A 23,624-nucleotide genomic window follows, 5' to 3' on the forward strand; every position below is an offset into this window, starting at 1 on the left:
TTTTTCTGTTTAACTTTCGACTTTTACCAATAAATTTAACTTACATTTTGTGTATAAACTTAACTTAACAAGCAGAAAAAAAGTACCCAGTCAACTTGCTCAGCCTTGAATATACCTAATATATTATATAATGACAACCGTCGCATAGTATATTATTGATAACGGCGGAATGTATATAATAAGTAATAACGCGTAATATTACACCGAACGTTATCTTGGATTAACTACGAGCAAACACGCGACACGTGAGCCCAGGATAACGTATAGGTAGAATAGGTAGGTATAAAAATATAGGTACGGTTAACGCGTTCACAATACAGCTCGTACCCGCTATACATCTATATGCACGCCCGTTATGTACCGCGGTAAATAGAAAAAAAATTCATACGCACAAGTACCATTAACCAGATTAAAATATTATTATTATTGCCGTAGATAGGTACTCGAGAAGACGGCGGCGAAGCACCGCTGCCAGTCTTCAACCCGTTTCGTGCGCGCACACTCCTAAATATTATAATTACCTATTACTTATTATTACTGTTGTGTTGTTTTATTCACATCGACTACTGCAGGTATGATTCAATATCGCAATTATTAGTAATATATTATATTATTTATATTCTCAATATTAATTATATCGTTGACGTTTACGGTCTCGCCGAAACGCGGCACCGACACGTTTTATTATTATTATTGTTATTATTAGTATTATTACGATGGGGTGCGAAAATTAAAATCGTCGTTTTAATAACAATATAGAACAATAATATAAAAATTATTTTTCGTGCGCGTAATCTGTGGAGCGCAAGTTACGCGCATTACCTACCTACCGTACAAGTAGCATTATTATTATTATTTATTAATATTATATTATATTATTATTATGCCATTCCGTCCGTTTCATCCGCCGCGTCGCGCGTCGTCGTCGTCGGACCCAAACGCCAAATCCTCCCGCCCCTGCCCGCGCGCCCACAGGCATCGCGCCGCCGTCGAACGCCATCGCCATCGGTGGTGGCGGCGGCGATGACTGACGGCGCGTCGCGGAGGAGGTCCACACTCATCTATTTAAACGCACCGGACGCGTTGCTCGCCGTTTCTGTCGCATCGCACACGCCATGTCGTGCATTGTCAGCTGCGATTCTTCGCGGATGGACGACGTGAACGTGACCACCGTTTTACTGGTATCAGCCAACGACAGACGAAAATCCGTCGTCGTCAACTTGCGCCGTCATCGGTCCTCGTCCAACAGGTACATAAAATTAATTTACACGAATAAATTTTATCATAATATTATATTATATTGTACAAGAAATAATTGTGTACGTAATAATAAAATTACGATCTTATAACGGATCCATGTACGTACCGAAACGCAATTTGACGTGTAATGATAATTATAATATGATTTCGATTAACAATAATTATAATTAGCGGGTATTAGCAATATATATTATCAGGGCCTAAAATTTTCTATTTTTCGTACTACACACTATATTTTTATTAAACGTTTATAACAAGTGATGTAAAATGAATAGTAATAATATAAAAAACAAAAAAACATTATTATTTGCTACACATTTTTGAATTTTGTAGTACACGTTTCATTTTTTGTACTGCACAAAGTGTATCGTAGTACAAAGAATTTTAGGGCCTGTATATATTATGCACTATAAACGGCAGTTTATAATATTAAAGCATGATTCAAGATAGTTATGGATTAGTATTTGGTAGTTTTATTTTCTTAGTAAGTCGTAAGAGTATGTATATTATACACATAGCATATAAGGACATATAATGATTTATAATATTTAATATAAATAACGTAATACCGGCCATATATAATTAATAGTATTCAAGTCTTAAGCGTACTTATAACTTTTTTTCCACAATTTTTTCCCCCGTATCACGGTCATTATTGATGAATGCGACTTGATTTTTGATTCACCGAATTTGTTATAACGATTGTAATAAATATCTACACTCTACAGCTATAGTGGTTTTCGAATTTTTTTATTATATTTTTAGTAGTGATTCATGTAGGATTTAATATTATTCAACAATCTCACCAAAAATTAAGTATATTAAACTAGAAATTCCTTACAATACTGTTTATTATTAGTGTATTTAGTATACTCGTACAATTTATTATTAAAGTAATACGTTTTATTATATTTATACATTTTCACTTAAGATAATATTAACTATTAAGGTTTTAAATTATTTTAAGTATGTAGATCCAAAATAGTCAAAATTGGATCGTGACTTTAATCAACTCTAACCTACTTTCTTAAGTAAACTGGGTGATTTATTTATGAAAAGATACTTATTTTTTAAAATCTATTAACATTTAAAAAATATTTATATTTTTTAATATTTTATAGTTTTAGTTTTTTAACTTTTTTGAATGACCACATATATTTTAAATTTCATTTTCTGAAGCAGAATATTGTTCGGAGTATTTAAAGTTAAGTTAAGCGGAGTAGTATGATTTTGCGGGGTATCTCCGTATCTCACCAATCCACTTAAATGAACTTTTAATACTTACAACACATAAACTACTCGTCCAGATTTCAGTTTTTATGCATTTAAATACTTAGAATTATATTCTACTTCAAAATATGTAATTAAAAATACATGTTTTCATTCAAAAAAAAAAAAAAATAAATATTAAAATATTATATCTATAAAAAAATATAATAATAAAAAAAAATTGTCTTGTATCTTGTATCGACTGGTAATGATGTAAAAAAAATATTTTTAATAACATTAAAATTTTTTGAAATATTGAGTTTGTTCAATAAAATAATCACCTTTTATATTAAAACATAGATTAAATGTATTAAATATGTCAGTGAGAAACTGTTTGGCAAATGAATAAAATTCACGAAATAAATGCTATAATTGAGGGTAAAAAAAATTTCTATAAGACTCACTGAAACCAAATTAGCGTGTACCTACTATGTTTGAATGATATACTAATAAAATTAACTTTTCTTAAGATTTTAAAATTTATTTATTTTTTTATAGATACATAATAATATTAATATATTATATAAATTGTGTTTTTTAGTGTATATAATTTAAATATTTTTTTGATTGAGCTTTTTTTCTTTATATTATTAGTATTCTACTCTTTAGGGGAATTTAGAAGATCTTTTGCGATAAGTACTAGGTATCTTTTATTGTTTTTTTAACATACCATGAATTTATCTTTTTGGTTTTCTATAAATACTGACTTCTCATATATATTTTATTCATTGTATCAATATTAAATTAATGTTGATATGTTATAAAGTTTTATTTATTTTTGTTAGGCTATTTTTCAACCGATTTCAATATATTTTATGAATACTTGACACTTGCCGTTTTAAATAAAACTAATACAATGCAAATTTTACTCTAAAAAGTATTTTTCAAAAATGAAATGATTTTTCTTGTGTTTAAATGTTTTATTACACAAACGGATATCATGTTAAACTAATATATTCTGTTGCTTAACAAATATTTACATGCATTAAATCCACTTATTTATTTATTTTTTATGTAACCGTTCATTTTTTTTCATATAATCATTGAAATAATAACAAGATTATATTATTACTTTTTAATAAAACATTTCGTTTATTGAATTTGTAAAAAGATTTCCTGTCACGTCTTCAATGAAAATTAGAAACCAATATCTTTAGGTATCTATTTTTTTTTAAACATCCCTGGAGGAACAACTTATAAACCATACTCTTGCTTCGTTCTCATAATATCAACAAATATAAAGTATCTACGATCTAATATAAAATAAACCCGTCCACTATTATTTCGTATACTTAGCAAAATTGTTCGAAACTTTAACGCATCATGCAGATCTATATTTTATTTGTTTTATTAGTGAGGTTATTTAGTACCCTATTACCACCGACGTCTGTTTAAAAACTAACAAATATAATATTGGAAAACACTAGATAATGAAGTACCATAATATTTTAAGTTCTGTACACAAAAAGCTTAACTCGTAACGTTAAAATTGTCCACCATACATTAAACATTACACTTAACATTTTGATGACAGTCGAATTTTGTGAAAATAGGCTTATTATACTTAACAACAACTATAAAAATAAGGAATAATATTTGTTTTATACCTAAATGTTAAAAACTTTCTTTTCAAAAAGTAAATGTCATACGTATCTATAATTTTAATATATATAGAATCCGGCAGGAACCTACTTATTAAGATTTATAACTTGTGTTTATTGTAACTTGTAAGTATATACTCTGTATTACAAATAGAGAAGGGATTTTTATGCACATAAAAATTATCAAATATTCGTTTAAAAAATAAGTATGGATATATGAATCAAAAAAATAAAAATATATAGTTAAATATGCCTTAAAAATATTATTCGCTCGAATAACAGTAAAAACTACATTTTTTCTTTAAATATTTTATTTATTTTAATTAAATTGTTGTATTCAATTTTATTTTTTCTATGTTATTATATTATGTATAAAAAATAATAATACAGTTAATACAGATCAAATCTAATTTACCCACTAACTATTATGATAAATAAATCTCCATTGTCTTTATGAGAAATTCACAGTTTAATAGAAAATTTTGAGTTTAATTAATAAAAAATATTTACCAAACTGCTTATTTGTGGATAAATAATTAAAATGTGCCCTTAAAATTAAAAATATGTTCTTTGCCCAAAAATTCTAAAATATGCAAGAATATGTGCTAAAAACTATAAATGTTAGATTATAAACGTTGTGATATGTATTGTATACTTACTAAGCATATGATAAAGTTTATTAGAAAAAATATGCAAATGCATAAAAAACCTTGCTCTAAATATAAATAACGTACAATTAAATACACGATATTGCATGAGAGCACTATACTTTACTTTAGTTACACAGGTAACCAAAATTCAAATGGAATTTAAATTTTGTTGGGATTTTTATAATATTTTAGACCCAAGAAATTAAAATTGTATTATTTTTAACAAAATTTTTTCAAATATTTTTTTTACTTTAATAGATTACAGTTTTTATTATTATGTAGACTATTAATTATAACATACATTATGCATATAAACAAAAGCAATTAGTTGATTGATCATTTTAATATTGTATTGAATTGTGCGTGCATAATATTTAAGTACTTATGTGAATGTTTTTAATCTGTTTTACTTTATTTAGTTTCATAAAAGAATCAAATATTAATTAATTCATTTTAAATAATCAAATTATTTTCTTTTGAGTTTATGAAAATAATTTTAACTTATTTGATCTAAACATATAAATAAACTTATAAATGAAGCCGTGAAAGGGTTGAGAATAAAATATTATGTAGTTAACTTAGTATTTCATATAGATAGTAGATGAGCTACCAAAAATATATATAAGCATGTATATGTATATGTACGAAAAACTAAATATAACCATTTATGATTTCATTAAAACCTACATAAAATTATTTAAATAAATAATATTAATTACATTTAAATCATGGCGAGAAAGTTTTTTTAAAAAGAAATAATAACGAATTTTCATATTTATTTTTATATATAGGATTTTTTAATACTTATCAAGCAATTATGTTACCATTATAATAAAAATAATAATTACTACCTACCTATTAATTTCAATATTTAAACCTTATTAGTTATAAGCTCATATCAATATCATTTTTACATAGAATAATATAATTTATAAACCACTTGATTACTTCATTTAGAAATTTTTTAATTTAGCTAGGTATATAATGCATTGTACTTGAGTTTGTTAAAAAAGAGTTAATATTTTGATAAAATATTTGTAATTTAAAATGTATTATATTAGGTATTATAGTTTATTAAATACGATTTTGTTGAAATTTATTCATTTTAAATAGAGGTTTCTAAATCATCCTAAATTAACTATCATTATAATTATACGTATAACTTATAATTAATTATATTTTATCTAACGTGATTTTATACAATTATAATAATATATGAGAACATAAAATGTATCTAATAATTATATCTCTTAATAATTATTGATATTATACTTAAATATAATTTACCAAATTAATATTATAAAATAATATTATACACTATACCTAAAATTAAACAGCCAACATAAATCAATAGTTATAATTTGATTTTATTTTTTTCATACTTGATTGCGTATTTATTTATCATTAGTGTGTGAGACTAGTTGACTGATTCAAACTGAGCATTATTTTCAACCTTATTGACTCGATAATTAAAGTATTTTTACACTAGTTTAGTGTGAAAATAACTTTAGGTACTTATATTAATGATTTAAATATATATACAAGCTATGAGATGATATAGAAATAAAAATTAAATAAAAAAAATTATTATGAATACTATAATTACGTGTCTAAGTCGTATAGGTATTAGGTATGCATTAAATTATTAATTAAAATTTTAAATTTATAATATCTACTTGAAAATAATTTCAGACATTTTTAAATACGAAACTGAAAATTTCATATCGTCATCGACATTTTAACTTCATCTAATACATATGATGAAATCTACATTAAACATATTATAGAAAATATAGTAAAATTGCTTTCCATATATTTTGCATATTATGATTAAAAGGTCATAATTAAATTACGAGTATTATGGAAATTACTGAAGCGAATCAAATGTTTGTTTACGTAAGGAATAAAATATGTTTCAAATATTTGATTTTTTATGGTAATTGTGTAAGTGACAAAAAATTTATATAATTCGGGTTCTTAATAATTTAATTTTTTAAAAATAATTTAAATTAAGAAGCAGTTATTTTATATTATTAATAATAAAGCTATAAATATGATAGAATTTGTGTGATAATATGAAAATCAATTTTGTTATCCTGTCAATTTGATTGACTGACTCATTATAACAGATTGATGATAATATCTTAACGGGTTTCTAGATTTTAAGTGAAAAATCGGGGATGCCGTTCTGATATATAGTAGGTTTTAAGTATAACTCGTTATTGAAAAGGTCACTTAAGAGGAAATATTAAATTTAAATTTAACAAGAAAATCATTGTAATCAATAAACGATTTTGAGCGAAAATTGTCGGTTTTCATTTCTTAGTCTATTTATAGCTTATTTATATAATTATTATTAATTAATTTTTTTATTAGTATAATATTGATAATATAATATTTTTGTTTAAATACTACATATTAATATTAACTTATAAGTTATGAGATAGAGTAGGTGCATGGTACAAATAATTTAAATTGAATCTAAATATTTTAGAAATTTTATAGTTTAAGAAATAATAAAAGTTTAATCCTTGAAATTCAATCTTTTTTAAGCAATAAAATAATAACAAAAATTATTTGAGAAAAAAATTGTTATTTTTTGTTGAAATTAAATCTTCAAATATTAATCATTTAAATGTCCATATTATGTATTATTATATTTTTGGAACTATCAACCAATCTCATATTTTATTTTTAAACTTATTTTATTAAAATAGAAAATGTTGTGAATTTTTAACTATTAAATATTTTGTGAACTTTTGTGATTTTCATGATTTTTTAAATTTAAACTTTAAATACTTATAAGTACAAAAAAATGAGTGAATACTCGTATATTTGAATTAAATTTTTAACCTTTACTTGCATCATTTTTTTTTTTTTGATTGAATGAAATTATTTTACATCGAAAATAAAATATAATTTTTTTAGATAATTTAAAATATCTATAAATATTTCAAAACAACTCAAATGTTTTGAAAGTTATATCAAGACTAGATAATATTAAAACAAAGTTTTTTCAAGTATTTACGGTTTTTATTTTTGTAATATATTTTACGACAAATTTTTAATTGCAATTATAAATTTAATTTGAAAGTTTTTGATCTAATACTTAAAACTTGAGTAAATAGTTGTTTCGATTTAATAAATATAAATTTAGTTTAATTATAAGAATAAATTTCATGAATGAGTTTATTATATTTTCAATAATATTTACATTGATAATGAATAACAATATAAGGTTAGGTTTGGATAAATACAATTAGTTACTGGGTGATTTAACCAATATTAGTTATTGATTATTATGCATTGGTAAAATAAGTTATTACATTCGTTTTTTTTTTTTAATGTTTTGTTTTTTGTTTTTAATACCCCTTTCATTTAAAATTGTCATTTTTTATTTTATTATCGCCAAAAACTAATGAGATGAAAAAATTCTCTAAGCACGGCTTGAGTTGGATTTAGCTTTTATTCCAAAATTAAAACGCTTCACGCATAAATGATCGTTTGACTACTGATTTTATATATATATATATATATATATATATTTATATATATGAAACGTCAATTTGATTTTTCTTATGAAAAGGTAAATAGGTTAATGCATTGGACAATGATGACCTAGTATTTTAAAAGAAGAGTACCCAATAAAACAATTTTAATTTTTCATTAACTAAATTTCTATTAATGTCTCTTTAATACTAAACTTTTTAAAACTGGTATTTGATTTTCACTATACTTAAACTAATAAGAACACTAAATTTTCAAGATAATTATTAATTATTAGAATATGATTTTTTATAAAGTTAACTTTTTGTTATTTATTTAATGATATTTGTATTTTTACATAAGTATTACACAACAATAATAATTATTTAACTATTTTACTATTTATTATTTTATATCGTATTTATGATTACTTATGAACAGATTATTGTTTATTATATTTTTTTTAAGTTAAGAAAATGTATAATTTACATTTAATAGATATTATTGAAAATAATTTAATTTTGAAAAAATTAGATAAAATACAAACTGTGACAATGATATAATACATTTATGAATAACATCATATATTTAGTTGATTGTTAAACACGTATTAAATAATGTTAAACACTTAAAGTCTATCTATAATAGTATTTTAAGCTAACAAAAAAAAATTAAAAACATTGAAATAAAATGTTTTATTTAATAATTAAACTATTTGATTTTATCAAATATTGTATACAACGAAAATCGAAAAAGTAATGAAAAATGAAAAATATAGAAATAAACAAAAAATTTACTTTCATAATTCAAAGACAAATAATTGTTACGAAATAGTAAATGTATTTTAAGAGGTTTATTAAATAATTCAGTATTGTCTAAATTCTTGAGAGTTAATATTTTCTAAACTATTTAAAGTTATAAAATATCATATTGCTCATTAATCAAGACTATTAAATCAATTTTACGCTAATTATTTAATATAATAATATATCAACATGTAATATCTTTTAATTGTTAATAGTTATTTTAATTATAAATAAATTATACTTTGAATGACTTTGATTTAATTTAAGCTTTTTTATTGTATAAAATTAAATCTAACTATTTACATTTTACTATATTGATACAATACAACACGATTCACTTACAGAAGTTGTAAGCTATAACAGTATAATAGGCAGTTAGGTGAATATATATAGAGTAGGTATAAATATACCTTAAAGCACAATTAATGCACAATAATATATATTTTGATTGTCTGTAATAGTAAAAACGATTTTTTTTAAGAAAAACGTATATAAATAATCAATTGTATTTTATGGAATCTACAAAAATAGTGGAAGCTTAATAAGGACAAGTAAATTAACTTAAGAGTTAAGTAAACTGGGTTAAAAAAGTGTGCATAGGATAAAAATCCAATATTGATATAAAATTAAAAATATACAGAAATTTTTAACGGCTGACAGCTATCAACTAATATTTTGTCAATTTCATATGAATGCACATTAAATAGCTATAACAAGGAAAGATAAAGTTCAAAATAATTTATAATCTGTTAAGTACTAATATAAAATATTAGCTAATCCACATAATAATAATAATTTATTATTAATATTAGTGTTTCATATGTAATATTATTTTAAGTATAAATACATAATTTCGTCGCTAACGTTACATTCCTAGGTTTTGTATTTCATGATATTATTATATTTTTATTTAAAAGAACATATTTTAATTAATTATTAACTAATCAAATTATTTTTCAGGTAACTTAAGTGTGTACTGATATACACTTCCAATGTATTAGTAAGAATATTATACATTCTTACAACATTTGTTAATCTATTTTCTTAATTTTATTAAGAGTATTACTTCTTAGTTCTTACTATAATTATACAATCGATAATTTAATTATCAACCAATTTTAAATACATTTTAAGTTAAACTCTTTTTATTAAAAATAGTTTATTTATAATTAGTTTTCTATTTCTAAGTATAAATAAACAATAAAATTACTGATAATAGTTAGATATTGTTACCCACACAGTAATTATATTTATAAAAAAAATATGTATGACTGATCCTTGTGTATATGTAAGCCTTGAAATATGGTTAAATATACCTTAAAAATTATATTAAAAATAAAAATTTTCATTATTTTTTGATAATAGAAAAAACATTTAACTAAATATATTTAACATAATATTGATTTATTTTCTTAGTATTTCTCTTCTTAATATTCTAGTCTTCTTTTTAGGGTTTATACATATGTATAGTTTAAATTGAAAACAATATTTTTTTAACGCACGTGGTCTAAAATAGATCAATAAATCTAAAAATATTTTGTTGAAAAAAGATATCATTTCTCAGTATAAACAAATGGCATTAGGATATTTTTAGTTAAATCTAATGAAATATATTACGTTCTCATACAAGATACATAATTTTGTATAGTATTGTTGTGTAATATTGCAATTAATAAATGAGCAAAACTTTGAAACCCCTTTATTCAAATATATTATTTATTTAATACGATTTTGAGTGAAAAAAAAAATTTAAAGGACTTTATTAGTTTATTTATTAACTTGAGTTATTTAAACAACATTTATTGTGTAATAAATATAATAAAATGAAACTATCGATACCTATATAGAGATTCTTTCAATATCTAATAGCAAAATATAATGCAAAATTGTATTAAATAATTAAAAGTTAATTCAAAAAATATAAATTGTTGTAATTTTAAAATTATTTATGTTAATAATACTTATAGGAGAGTTTTAAAATATTTTTTTAACACTACGAACTTTTGACGTCTTTTGTTAACACTACTTATTGGATAATATATATAATATTTAGGATATTGTAACATAAAGCTACGATTCACTACTTAGTTATCTTTATCATAACTATATAATATATAGAGTCACGTATTTCTTATTTTTTTATTTTTATATAAGATATACATCTGAATTTTTATTTAAAAAAAAATTATTTATATAGGCTATAATTATGAATTATATGATTATTAAATTATTATAAACCTTTAGATTCAAAGGTAAATGATTATTAATATAATTTGTTATTATTGAGATCTAATAATATTATTCAATAAGCTTGTTTTTTACTATTTTTATTTGATTATAGATTTAAAATTCTTGCAAGTTTTTTATAGGAATAATAAAGTGACACATAACCCAATTTGACTAAATCCAGTCTAATAAAAAAAAAAAAAAAAAATGCTTATTTTCACAAATTTACTTTAATGCTCTCTTCATTGTATGTTGACAGGATTTAAGTGCAACGTTAGTGAACATGTGTGACATCCCATTTTAGAAATTCTCATTTACCGTTTATTATGAATCGAAGCCAAGACGGCGATAATAGAAAAATGTGTATAAATTTAGTTTGACTGTGTTGTTGAATATAGTTAAATATTGATACTAATTGATTTTCTTAGCGACAGTTACTATAATTGATTCTGTATTCAGGGATGAATATAGTGATGCGGGGAGGTTATGAGGGTTGAAATAAACTTCGTTGGATATTTTTAAAAGATTTTTTCTTATATTTATTAGTTTATTTAAAAATAGGTATGATGCTTAATATATCTAGTAGTCTATTGCAACGTATTTCAAATTTTTATACATGGAAAGAACATAGTTGATAAGTGAAGGAAAAGTCTCGCTATATAAAAACAATTGTAATTATTATGAATATTAATGCGTTGTCCAGACAAGTTTTTCAGTTTCTAAACTTATTTATGTTGAGATATCTGTGCGAAAAATACATTTTTCAATTTATTATATACAAAAAATGAAATACATAAAAATTAATTGATTGTAGAACATAACATATAAAACACCTATTAAATTATTTAAATCATAATAATAAAAATAATATCTGCACCTATTTAATTTTACTTTTATACAAAAATGTTTAAATTTACGCATGTATTTTTTATTAAGCAAAAAAAAGTTATGAGACCAAGTAGATGACATGTAAATAATTTCAAAATATGTATGTTAAACTCTAATGATAAAAAAAGTTAAGAACCGCTGATTTAACAGTAGGTACTAGCAGCACTTTATATTATGTTAATAGTTTTTCACTTTTTAAACTGCGAGTATTTTATTTATTTTTATTTACATGGCCGAATATAGATGTAGGTTATGTGACTTTAGACCCGCATTCTTAGATACAGGCTCATTTTTAATATTTAATTTTCTAAAATTAGTTCTATAGTACCTATGCATAACGCATTTACGTAGCACGTATTCTTGTATTAGTTTTGCTGCGAGACTGTATAAGGTTTATCGTACTCTTAGACTCTTTATAAGGAGCACATAAGAAAGAAAAAACAAGTTATGATTTTGAAAATTAATACACATATTATACTCTGGATTAGTTTGATTTAAGGAAAAATATTATAATGTGTCACACTTAAAAAATATAACTATTTATTATTTTATATAACAATAATAAAAAAACTTATTTAAAAAATTGAAGATAGCAAAATAATGATCAATGTGAAAGTATAGTAATAATAATAAAGTATTTGAACGAACTCGCACTACCAAAATTAAACAAATATATAGGAAATAGGTATAATTCAAAGAATTTTTGTCTATTTTATACAAAAAAAATGAGTTGGTTGTAGGTTATCATCTTGCCATATAATACCTAAGTGCTAATCATTGAGATGTCCAGTAAATCATTGTACGTATTAAATCAATTTTTCACTTTATTTTTGGGAAAAGTAAGAAATAGGTTAGCGTTCTGCTGTACACAAGAAATTGAGTAAAGCTTGTGATTGAATAGGCTACTATAATGTATGTGTTAAATTTAAACTAAATGATAAAACACTGTATACAATAAATGATTTTGATAATATTTGTATGATTTTGGTTAAATTTATTAATATTTGAATTTTAAATGCTTTAAAATAAAATTGTGTATAAGTATTTTGCATTTTTTTTAACGGCTATAGTAAAAATTCATGAGGAATTTGTATTAAATATTCAAGTTTAAAAAAATAATATTTATCGATTTTTATGAAAAAAATAAAAATTTTATTTTATCAAGATTATATAGTGTTAATTAAATTAAGAAAATAAGATTCACATATTTAAATAAATAAATTAAGCTCTTAGTAATACTAATCTACGTAGTATTAATTTAAATTTTTAAATCATATTTATTATTTGGTCGATGCTTTTAATAATTATAAATAATGATGATACTCGTATTTTTTCACAAAAATTTTGAAATTGTTTACATAATAATATATTTAACTATAATTTTTTATTGTAATTAATACTTTCCTAATTCTGATATTTTAGATACAATGAGTAGACAAGTGATTACATTTTAATTTGGGTCCCATAAAATTTAATACATTGTTTGACGAAAACTTAAATCCTCGGTATACGATATTATATTGGATATTTTAAAGTTTAATCTATTAATCTAAAACCTTTATAATTATCTATATATTTTATAAGTATGTACCTATATAATATTTAATAATAGCAAGTAAATAAAAATAAATTGTCTTGGGTTAGTAATCTTCTCTATGACATCAAAAATATTGATAATTTAGGAGAATCTTTAAAAATAAATATTGGAAAATTATATAGATCTTAAGTGTTGTACAAACTCTTTTTTTTTTAACAACTCATAAAATACAAATGACAATATTTCAATACATGAAATATAAGTTATAATGATTATACAATGAACTGAGTTTTTTTTTTGTATTCGTGTTATCACCTTGTGGAACTATAAAATACCTAAATTTTAACTACAATATATTTTTTGTCGGGAAAGTAAATCTAGTTAGTACTTTTCTTAATAATTAGAGGGAGAGACAATATTGAAAACACTAGTTTTTATACAAAATAGACTTTTGACAAAAATTGATTATTTAATTTTGTTATAATTCAAAAACAAATAACATAATACTTGATATTTTCATGTTAACATTTTCTACATAATATAGTATAATTTAAAAAATACTTTGACTCTTTAAATACTCTTTGAATACTTTTTTTAAATTTTTTTTCAATGAGCCTCGATAATATTTGAAAATTTATTCATTTAAATAAGTAAACAATTTTTGAATATTATATCATTCAAGTACTACATTTTGAGAGAAGCGATTATGAATGTATTGATTTTATAGTGATATGTGTTTTTTTTTGTTTTGGCTATACCTTTCTGGTATTAGAAATACTTTGTGGGTACTTGAAATTTTTAACAGATACTATTATTTTTTTAAGTTAAATACATTTTTACATTATTAAGAATAAATATGAATTTTTAATTAAACTAAATTTGCATTGTATGGGTTTGTATCATTAATATCCTTATATCTTTGAAAGAACCAAAATACCATATTGTTTTTTTCCGATATAGAAGAATTAACACACGTAACTTTTTTTAATTTGTAGGTATTTATAACCAGTTAATCCAGTTTATCTTGTAAATTGTAAATTGTTAAGATTTTTTTTTTTAAAAAAAAACAATAGTTTGAAAACTATAATTGAAATACGTAAATCATATATCATTTTTAGACAACTGTTTTAAGTACATATATAATTTTTTTCACAGTTTATGAATAAGCATGTGCATTTTTTCAACTGCTTAGTTTTATTGTTTAATAATTAGGAACTTATTTATAAATTGTATCATTTGTATCTTTTTTTATCAAAAATACATTATATATATATAATATATTTTTGATAAGTATTAGAATATCTTAAGTAAAATACATTTTTGTTGATTTACACTGCCCTTCATTGGCTCCATTACGTACAAAATGTTATCCATATTTATGGTTTTTTGTGCTGTTTTGTTAATATAAAATTTTTATTTTTATTTTTAGATTTATTCTAATATTTGAAAATAATACGTTTAAAGTTTAAACCTATAATTATAATCTAATATGATATAATATAATAAATGCGATATTAACATTTTGTGAATGTCCCTAATTATTTAAAAATTGATTCTTAATTTTTATAATTTTTTATGTTACAGTTGGATCTCAATGTGGTCGGTTTTCGATTTTTTGATGATTTTGTGCATTTGCATTGCACAGCTATCAGCGAAAGGTACAGTTATGAACACACAGTGTATTACTATTGATAACTGCTGTGTTCGCAACATGACCAACTTTTGGAAACATAAAACTGAGTTGCATTGTTCGAGGATTCAACATATACCGGTTGTTGATGAGATAATACACGTGCTGTGAGTAACATTTAGATCAATTTTAAAGGTTTATTTTAATTGGAAATGAGACATTTTGGCGGAGACGTTTCGGCACGGACAATTTGATGTTGCCGTTTAGACGTGAAGATACTTTGGCGCGAAGTTATTTCGGCCCGGAGTTTTTTGCTTTTTAAACACAAAATACGGATAAGAATGGATTTATATTATATTGTAGTCTAATTTATTAGTATTGCTTAATTATATAATTATTTACAATAAATTGTTAAATCATTTAAAAATAGCTATATTATGCTACAAAATAATATTTGACTAAATTATATACGTATAAAATAAAATAAAATAAAAATAAATTTAAAAAATGATAAATTATTGTATAGGTAGTTTTATATTAATTAAATGTTATTTATGATTTTCTTTTAATAATTAATTGAGTTTTGATAATTATATTAACTCACAATTATATACAATTAATATTTAATTTCTGTGTATTTATAACGAAATAATACCTTGTCTATTGTGAAAATTTATCGGATTGAACATTAACCAACTGTTTTATCTCTTATTAAATTATATTAATTGTTTTACTTGGAGTATTTGATATTTTTTTTGATAATGGTAATGTATAAGAACATAGAATATCCGATAACTAAATAATAAGCCTCGCCGAAATGGTCGCGTCGATTTGTCTCAGATCCATTTTTATCATCTTAACATGTTTTATACTTACATTTTTTTATAGCATAAATAAAAATTATTAATATTTTTAGATGTATTCTAAATAATTTATAAGGAAGTCAAATTTTTATTATTATATTTTGAAATACAATAAAATAATCATCAAAATAGTCTTCTTACTCACCCACCTATTAGTAGGACAATTAATGTAAATAATAAATAAATAACATAATTTTTTTTTTTTAACCTTTTGGTAACAATTAGAATACGATATTCTCTTATATAAGTATAAGTATTTATTAAAATTATTAACAGCTATAATTTTCATTTAGAAGTTAAAATTTAAATAGAATAATTGAGTGTGTTGACTTCAAAGTGAATGTGTTTGTAAATTAAATTATTTTCTGTGTAAATAGCACTCAATTTTTTTTAATAACTAATATGATAAAATTTAAAAGCTCATATTTAAACAAAAATGTTTTCATATTTATAAATTAATAAAGAAACTGCATATATGATGAGAATCATTCACTCATAAATAACTTTATTAACTAATATTATACCAAGAATAATTAAACGTTGCAGGAAGAATACGTCAGACGTTATTGAATATATTGAATAACTGTTATTTATAGCATTAATCTATGTATACATAGGTATAAATAAATGGGGTGAATAAGAGCAGTTTTTTTGTTATTGGACAACATTTCATAATGCCATAAAAATGAAAACATCCCTTGTAATGACATTTCGATACATTTTTTTATTTTAAGCCATATAACTACACCTCTCATCGATATCTACTTTATTTAAAACAACAATGAGTTTTTAACTACTATAAATTAACTTAAAAATAAATATAATTCTTAAGTATTATCATGGTTTTAAACATTATCTTCAGTTAATAATATTTGTTTAACTTTAGACAATAGTTAAGTTAGAATAATAGTACAATATTTTCACTAACAACCTTAATTAATTATTTGATTTGGGTTAACATTATATAATATAACGATCTTCATCAATACTTAAATTGTTTAAATTAATTCTCAAATCTAGAACTTTCTAAAAATAATAGTATAATTACCATTCAATATTAAAGAATAATAATTGTGATTCAGTAGCATGTATATTTATTTTAATGTAACGGTTCGGGAGAGTAAGTTGAAAAAAACCTAACCTATGTAAGAAAAACAAGTTTCTTTTTAATTATTAATAATGCCTTAAAAACAGTCAGTTATGTAGAAAAATAATAACTTAAGGTAAGATTAAAGTCCTCCTTCAATTCAAAGGCCTTAGTACGCCTATACTTATACTGCTCTATATTAACATGATATTAGCTTCCACGGTTGCTATCTATTGCGTGTGGAACCGGCTACTGAACACTGATTACTTATATAATATTATATAGAAATTAAAAATAGTATTACCATAAATTCAAGTATAGTGTAATATTAAAATATGTCTGTATCATAGTGTACTGTTAAGTTTTAATACTAATTGTACGGATTAAAATTAATGGCGATTAGGTAGTATGTATCTAGTAATTTATATATAATTTAATTGCTTATACAATAAGTACTATGAAAATAAAAAATTCAAACTTATATATAATTAATACTTACTATATTATTAAAAAATCAAATCAAATGTTAGTATATGATTTTAATATAATTATTATTATCATCGCATACAAATGTAACAATAAAAGTTTTTATTCGTTAAATGTTCAACCGTATAATTTGTGAGTTATTATAACATTACAAATCACCATGAATATTATGTTGTATAACGTATCATTGCACTGTATAATGTAATCTATACACAAAACATTTATCAATAAATTAAATAAGCTAACTATTTAAGATATATATATATATATATATATAATTGTAAACTATTAATTATATCGTTGAACATATTATACAATAGAATAAAATATCCAATTATACAGCTGTAATTTTAAGTTTATACTTGCATATACTTACATTAAAATGTAATTATTGAACATTGATAAATAATTTTATAAATAACAATATTTATTAACATTAAAAGTTCGTATAGCAAAAGCAGTACATTATATCATACATATCTCGTGATTGTTTGTACTTAGCGTCTTAGCTACCTAAATATGTAACAATATTGGGTTGCAATAACAATTTAGTAAAAACTTTCTTTGAACTTGAAATGATCCAAGTTATGAAGAGTCAGTAAAACAAACGTTATTAATCTAGTTTAACACCGTTTTATTAAAAGTTTTTATGACATTATACTTATTTTATATTTACCTAATTTTTTAAAAAAAATCTTTAGAATTTATAATATTGACATACCTACATAAAATACGATATAAATTTGATTTTCAATTAATAAAATGGGTATGACACTCGGTGTACCATGAAAGTTTTTGAGTTTTTACTCATTTTCTTATTATGCAGAGACCGAAACAATAAAATGCTCAGGGATTTATATAAACAAGTTATATAATTGCTTTAAGCCTGAATACTTTATGGTGTTATACATACAATAATATGTTTTTCAACAATTATTTATATAACTAATGTCCAATTTTCAATGTTTTGTTTGATATGATTCAGTTCAGCGGAGTGATTTATTATGCCATCATAGTTGACATTTATTTATTATAAGCATTTATATGTCTCTGAACGAAATTATTTTTGTAAGCGATGATAGTGGAGAGGTGATTGTGGTTTTAGCTGCTAGATTAGCGGGCTTATTTTCTATGATATTAGAATGTCCAGAAATTCATTTGTGAAAATTAAATAAAAAGTATTATAATAAGTACTGTATTGGATGACCTATACAATTTCAATATTTCAATTAAATGATAAATCATTATATACAATAAATTCTGAGCAAAGTTGGTCTAACATTTGCTGCTAAATAATTATGTTAATAATATTACAATTTCGACTTTCCAAAAGTATTAACTATAGATTAAACTTTTAAAAAGCAATTTTCATTGAAATTTTGAAATTGATAATCAAAGTATTTTTTTTTTACTTAAATATATGTCTTTAAAACTCAAATCGTTTTGAATCGCTCAGAATTTAAAGTAAAAATGTATTGCAAATATAATTTGGAAGTTAATAAGTTAGTTAAAAAAAAAATTTTTAAATATAAGCCAAAAAATATTTATTTTTTTTTTTTATCTAAATAATACAAAAATACAAAAATTGTATTTTATTGATATAGATAACACATATATTATTAAAACTAGTTAGTATTTAATAAACTTAAAACTTGTAGAGGTTAATGCACGCATACATTATAATTCTATGATATAATATTATTAATATTAATGTATCAAACATAGAGTGATAGAATAAACATTGTTTTGCTTAGTATTGACAAACTTGATTTTTATTTTAGAACTATTGACGATTCAGACGATATTAAAGAGTTAACAGAAAAATCGATTAGCCCATACAATAACCTTACAGATATGTAAGTCAAATAATACTATAATAAATAATAATATATACCTTATGTCTATCATGACTCTTAATTTCTTAAAATGGATAAATCAAATTTTGTTTTATAGAATATTAAGCAACATGAAAAATTTAGAATATTTGGATCCATCAACTTTCAAAAACTTAAATAAATTGCAATCATTGTATGTTTTTCTTATAATATTAACAAATTATACTTAAATATATATTATATTCGAACTAATAGTGATTGATGTTTTTATTACATTTCTAGGTATATATTGCGAGCTAGTGCTTTGAAAGAACTATCTACCGATATATTTCATGGTCTTTCAAAAACTTTTTTAGTACTGTGAGTTTATAAAGTAGATAAATTCAAACAATAGAAAAGATGTAGTAAAAGATCTAGTTATAGTAATAATTTTAATGTATTAGCATATGTATACATTATACATTATATCTCTATTGATATATAATGTATTAGAATTAGACAATTACTAATTATTAATCGTATTAATTTTTTTGTATTGCACCTAACTTTAATAAATTTTAAGTAATTAACAATAATATGATCAAATATTTTTGAATAATAACTTAAATTTTCAATTTTATAAATATTAACATTATTTTATATAAACTTTAAAAGATTTATTTTTATTAAACTTATCATTAATTTTATTAAGTAGAAGAAAAATTAAAAATGATATAAAATTGGGTTTCTTTTGCTACATTTTGAACATAATACGTAAAACCAAAATTATTTGATGTTTTAATTATTCTAAGAAAAAAAATTTAATATTTATGATTTTTCCTCTATAGTCGTATAAGTAAAGCAAATCTTAAGGTCATTCCTGATCTTTCAGACCTTGGAACTCCGACTGCAATGCACATAATGTAATTTAAAATTATAGACATTTTATAAGTTAAATTATAACAATCAACGACATTTTACATTCAATTTATTTTTAGTGAATTTGAAGGGAATCAATTGGACACATTACCAACGAATGGAATTAAAACTCGAGCAGAACAATTGTAAGTACTATTAATTATTAAATAAAGTTTTTTTTTATTTACAGTCAAAATCTAACTTTATATTTTCTAAAGATTTTTATTAATTTTTAAAATGTTATAATAAATTATTCGTGCTCTGATTAATACAAAATTTTGTATTAATTTAATTTTCATCTAATATCTGTAGTATAAACCTACATTTATGTATTATAATTTAAAATAGTAAGATGGAATAACAATTAACAATTATTATAATAGGTGCGTGCTATGCTGGTTTAAAACGTAGACTATTTTTAATCTAGACAATTTCAGACTTAAATGTATTAATTCAAAATTTCAATTTATATACCTATTGTTTCAACTGTATTGGTTGACTTAGTGGTTGTTCTAAAAAATAATATTTAGTATAATTTAATTAGGATATAGCAAGCATACATGGTATTAATGTAAATAATTATAATAAAGCCCTTAATAATTAATAATACGGGTATATCATTATTTTGTTGTGTGCATTTTACTTACACTTACATTATTACTTTGTTTTTGGGTGCTTTAGTATAAGTCCAGTTATTTTATTGACGAGGAATTAGATATTGGATATGTTGACGAGGCTACATTGTTATCGGATTAAATCAAATGACAAATCACTTTAAGAAGTGTCTAGTCTTAAATGGTTTTAATATTTATGTGTAAAAACAATCATTTATTTTTTCCACTATATTGGTTTAATAATAATATGAAATAGGGATATTTTAACAAAAATGTATCGATTATAATTTTTAAGTGCCTAATGAAGTAAATACAATATTTTTATTTTATTAGCATTTATTTTAAATTCTGGTATAATGTTAATAAAAAAGTATACCATAATAATTAAATCAACACTTAATGATATTAATGTCTTTAATTATCAACTTAAAAACCTTTTAATTAATAATACGTCATCATACAACGTAGTTATAATATGTTGTATCATTGTGAGTTAACTTTTGTCGTTAATTTAATTAACCTAAAATAATAAAGAAATACAGCTTCAATTTTTTTTTTTTCATAGAGAAAACATAAGTGCATAATTTATTGAAAAATATGAGATAATAATATTATTTTGTACATATAATCTAAAATGTGTACAATTTAAAAATAATATCCATTTTTTTTTTGTTTACAAAGCTTTTAATAGTATATACGATATATTATATTTATGAACAAATATTTATATATCTAACAATAGTACTCAACATTTCAAATTTTATTATTTTATAAAAATGTTGACATTTAAATTCAATCAATTGTTAAATAAAAATAATATATTAAGAAATCACGTTTTAAATAGTTATCATTAAAATATTTGATAAATCTATTAAAATTTTTTTCCGATAATATACATTTAAGAATTTTTTATGATATTTTGGAAAGAAAAGGTAGGATATATTTAAATTATATATGAGAGAAAATTTAAAATTAAATGTTAAATCCTAAAACCCAAAATAACACATTTTGTTAAAATAAATTAATTTTTAATTACATCAACGTAATCAAAATAGATTTTGTTGTATGGCTTCGACATAAATTGCTTTGCTTATATCATTAGTTTTTTTGATAGTTTTCTGAAAACTAGTAAACAATGTCAAAAAGTGTTATCGTAAGCACCTATTGTGTTTAATTTATAAATAAGAAAAAAATAATCTTTATATTCAAACTATATAAAATATTTAGAGTACGTACTTGTTTAATCCAAAAAATTAGTAACAAACAGAACTAAGATTATTGTAAACAATAAATTCGTTAATGATTTCTAGAATTTTATTTTGTGTTTTCTACAAAAGAGGTTTTTGTTGAATTGTTAAGAAAATAGACATCATACTTAATATACTTTATAAATATTATTTTTTTATCAATATTTTCCTCTTGGTTTAGAGAAATATCAATAACAGAATTTACAGAATACATTATTTCATTTAACATTGAATTTGTTACATAAATTATACTTTGCAATTTTTATTTTTAAACCGTAAAAACTAAAAAGTTTTCATTGTATTACCTGAAATATAATTCATTTTTGGCATAATATTTCTTATAAACAAGTTTACGAGGAAACGAACATACTGCTATAAATTATACGTCTTTTGCTTATAATATAATATTTATAATATTTATAAAAATATTTTAATAAAAAATATATTTACTTTTTTGTTTAAAAATTCATTTTTAGGTTATTGGAATATAATAAAATAAGTGAAGTAGAAAATTGGGCGTTCAATGGTTCTGAAATAGCAAAACTGTAAGTAATTGCAAACTATAAAATTATTATTTTTTTATTATTTTGAAAATAAGCTCAAATGTTTACATTAATTATTTTATTATTATAATCACCATCATAATTCATTAAATTTATTACAGAAGTTTGAGAGGAAATTATTTAGACTTTTTGTCTGAACACAGTTTTGATGGAATTTTGAACTTACGGACACTGTAAGTTTTTTAAAAAACATAAATTATCTGTGTAGATAAATTAGTAAAATTATCATCATATATTTTTTTTTTTTGATGGAAAAAAATTCTCAAGATTTAACCTTAAAGGCCTAAGATTATTCTTAGAATATCATTTTATTTTTTCCAATTTTTTTGAAAACTAAAATATGTTTTCAATATCTAGCCCTAATGCTTTGCTCATGTTGGGTGGAATGTTGTATTTTCTGAGTTCGTCGAAGTATAGATAGCACTCTATTATTATATGCTTTACTGTTAAAGTGACCCCACAGGCTGTACATTTAGTGGGCTCCTCTTTGGCCTGTGAGTCAGTCTTGTGTGACTTATTCGGAGACGGTTGATCAGGATATTTTTCTCTTCTGCTGAGATTCGGGTTATGCCAGTTTAGAAAACTAAAATATACTAATAAGTAATGGGTACTTTATTCCAGACGCTTTTAAAGTATCGTTTCTTTTAAATCTAAATTAATAGATAAGCTCTAAAAACAT

At 22.2% G+C, this 23,624-nt stretch overlaps 1 protein-coding gene across 1 annotated transcript in view; it reads left to right on the plus strand.

The window, feature by feature from the left end:
- The first annotated feature begins 1,069 nt into the window (after window positions 1-1,069).
- Window positions 1,070-23,624, plus strand: part of LOC112602118 (lutropin-choriogonadotropic hormone receptor-like) — a 54,541-nt gene continuing 31,986 nt past the window's right edge. Inside the window, exons 1-9 of the mRNA XM_025350053.1 lie at window positions 1,070-1,249; window positions 15,308-15,520; window positions 19,571-19,645; window positions 19,743-19,817; window positions 19,907-19,984; window positions 20,452-20,526; window positions 20,602-20,667; window positions 22,859-22,927; window positions 23,047-23,118. Coding sequence (XP_025205838.1) covers window positions 1,116-1,249; window positions 15,308-15,520; window positions 19,571-19,645; window positions 19,743-19,817; window positions 19,907-19,984; window positions 20,452-20,526; window positions 20,602-20,667; window positions 22,859-22,927; window positions 23,047-23,118 — 857 coding nt within the window. The 5' untranslated portion in view covers window positions 1,070-1,115. The remainder of the gene's footprint in view (window positions 1,250-15,307; window positions 15,521-19,570; window positions 19,646-19,742; window positions 19,818-19,906; window positions 19,985-20,451; window positions 20,527-20,601; window positions 20,668-22,858; window positions 22,928-23,046; window positions 23,119-23,624) is intronic.

This window comes from Melanaphis sacchari, unplaced genomic scaffold (assembly GCF_002803265.2).
Source record: "Melanaphis sacchari strain LSU unplaced genomic scaffold, SCAv2.0 Contig82_pilon_pilon, whole genome shotgun sequence".
Lineage (NCBI taxonomy): Eukaryota > Metazoa > Arthropoda > Insecta > Hemiptera > Aphididae > Melanaphis > Melanaphis sacchari.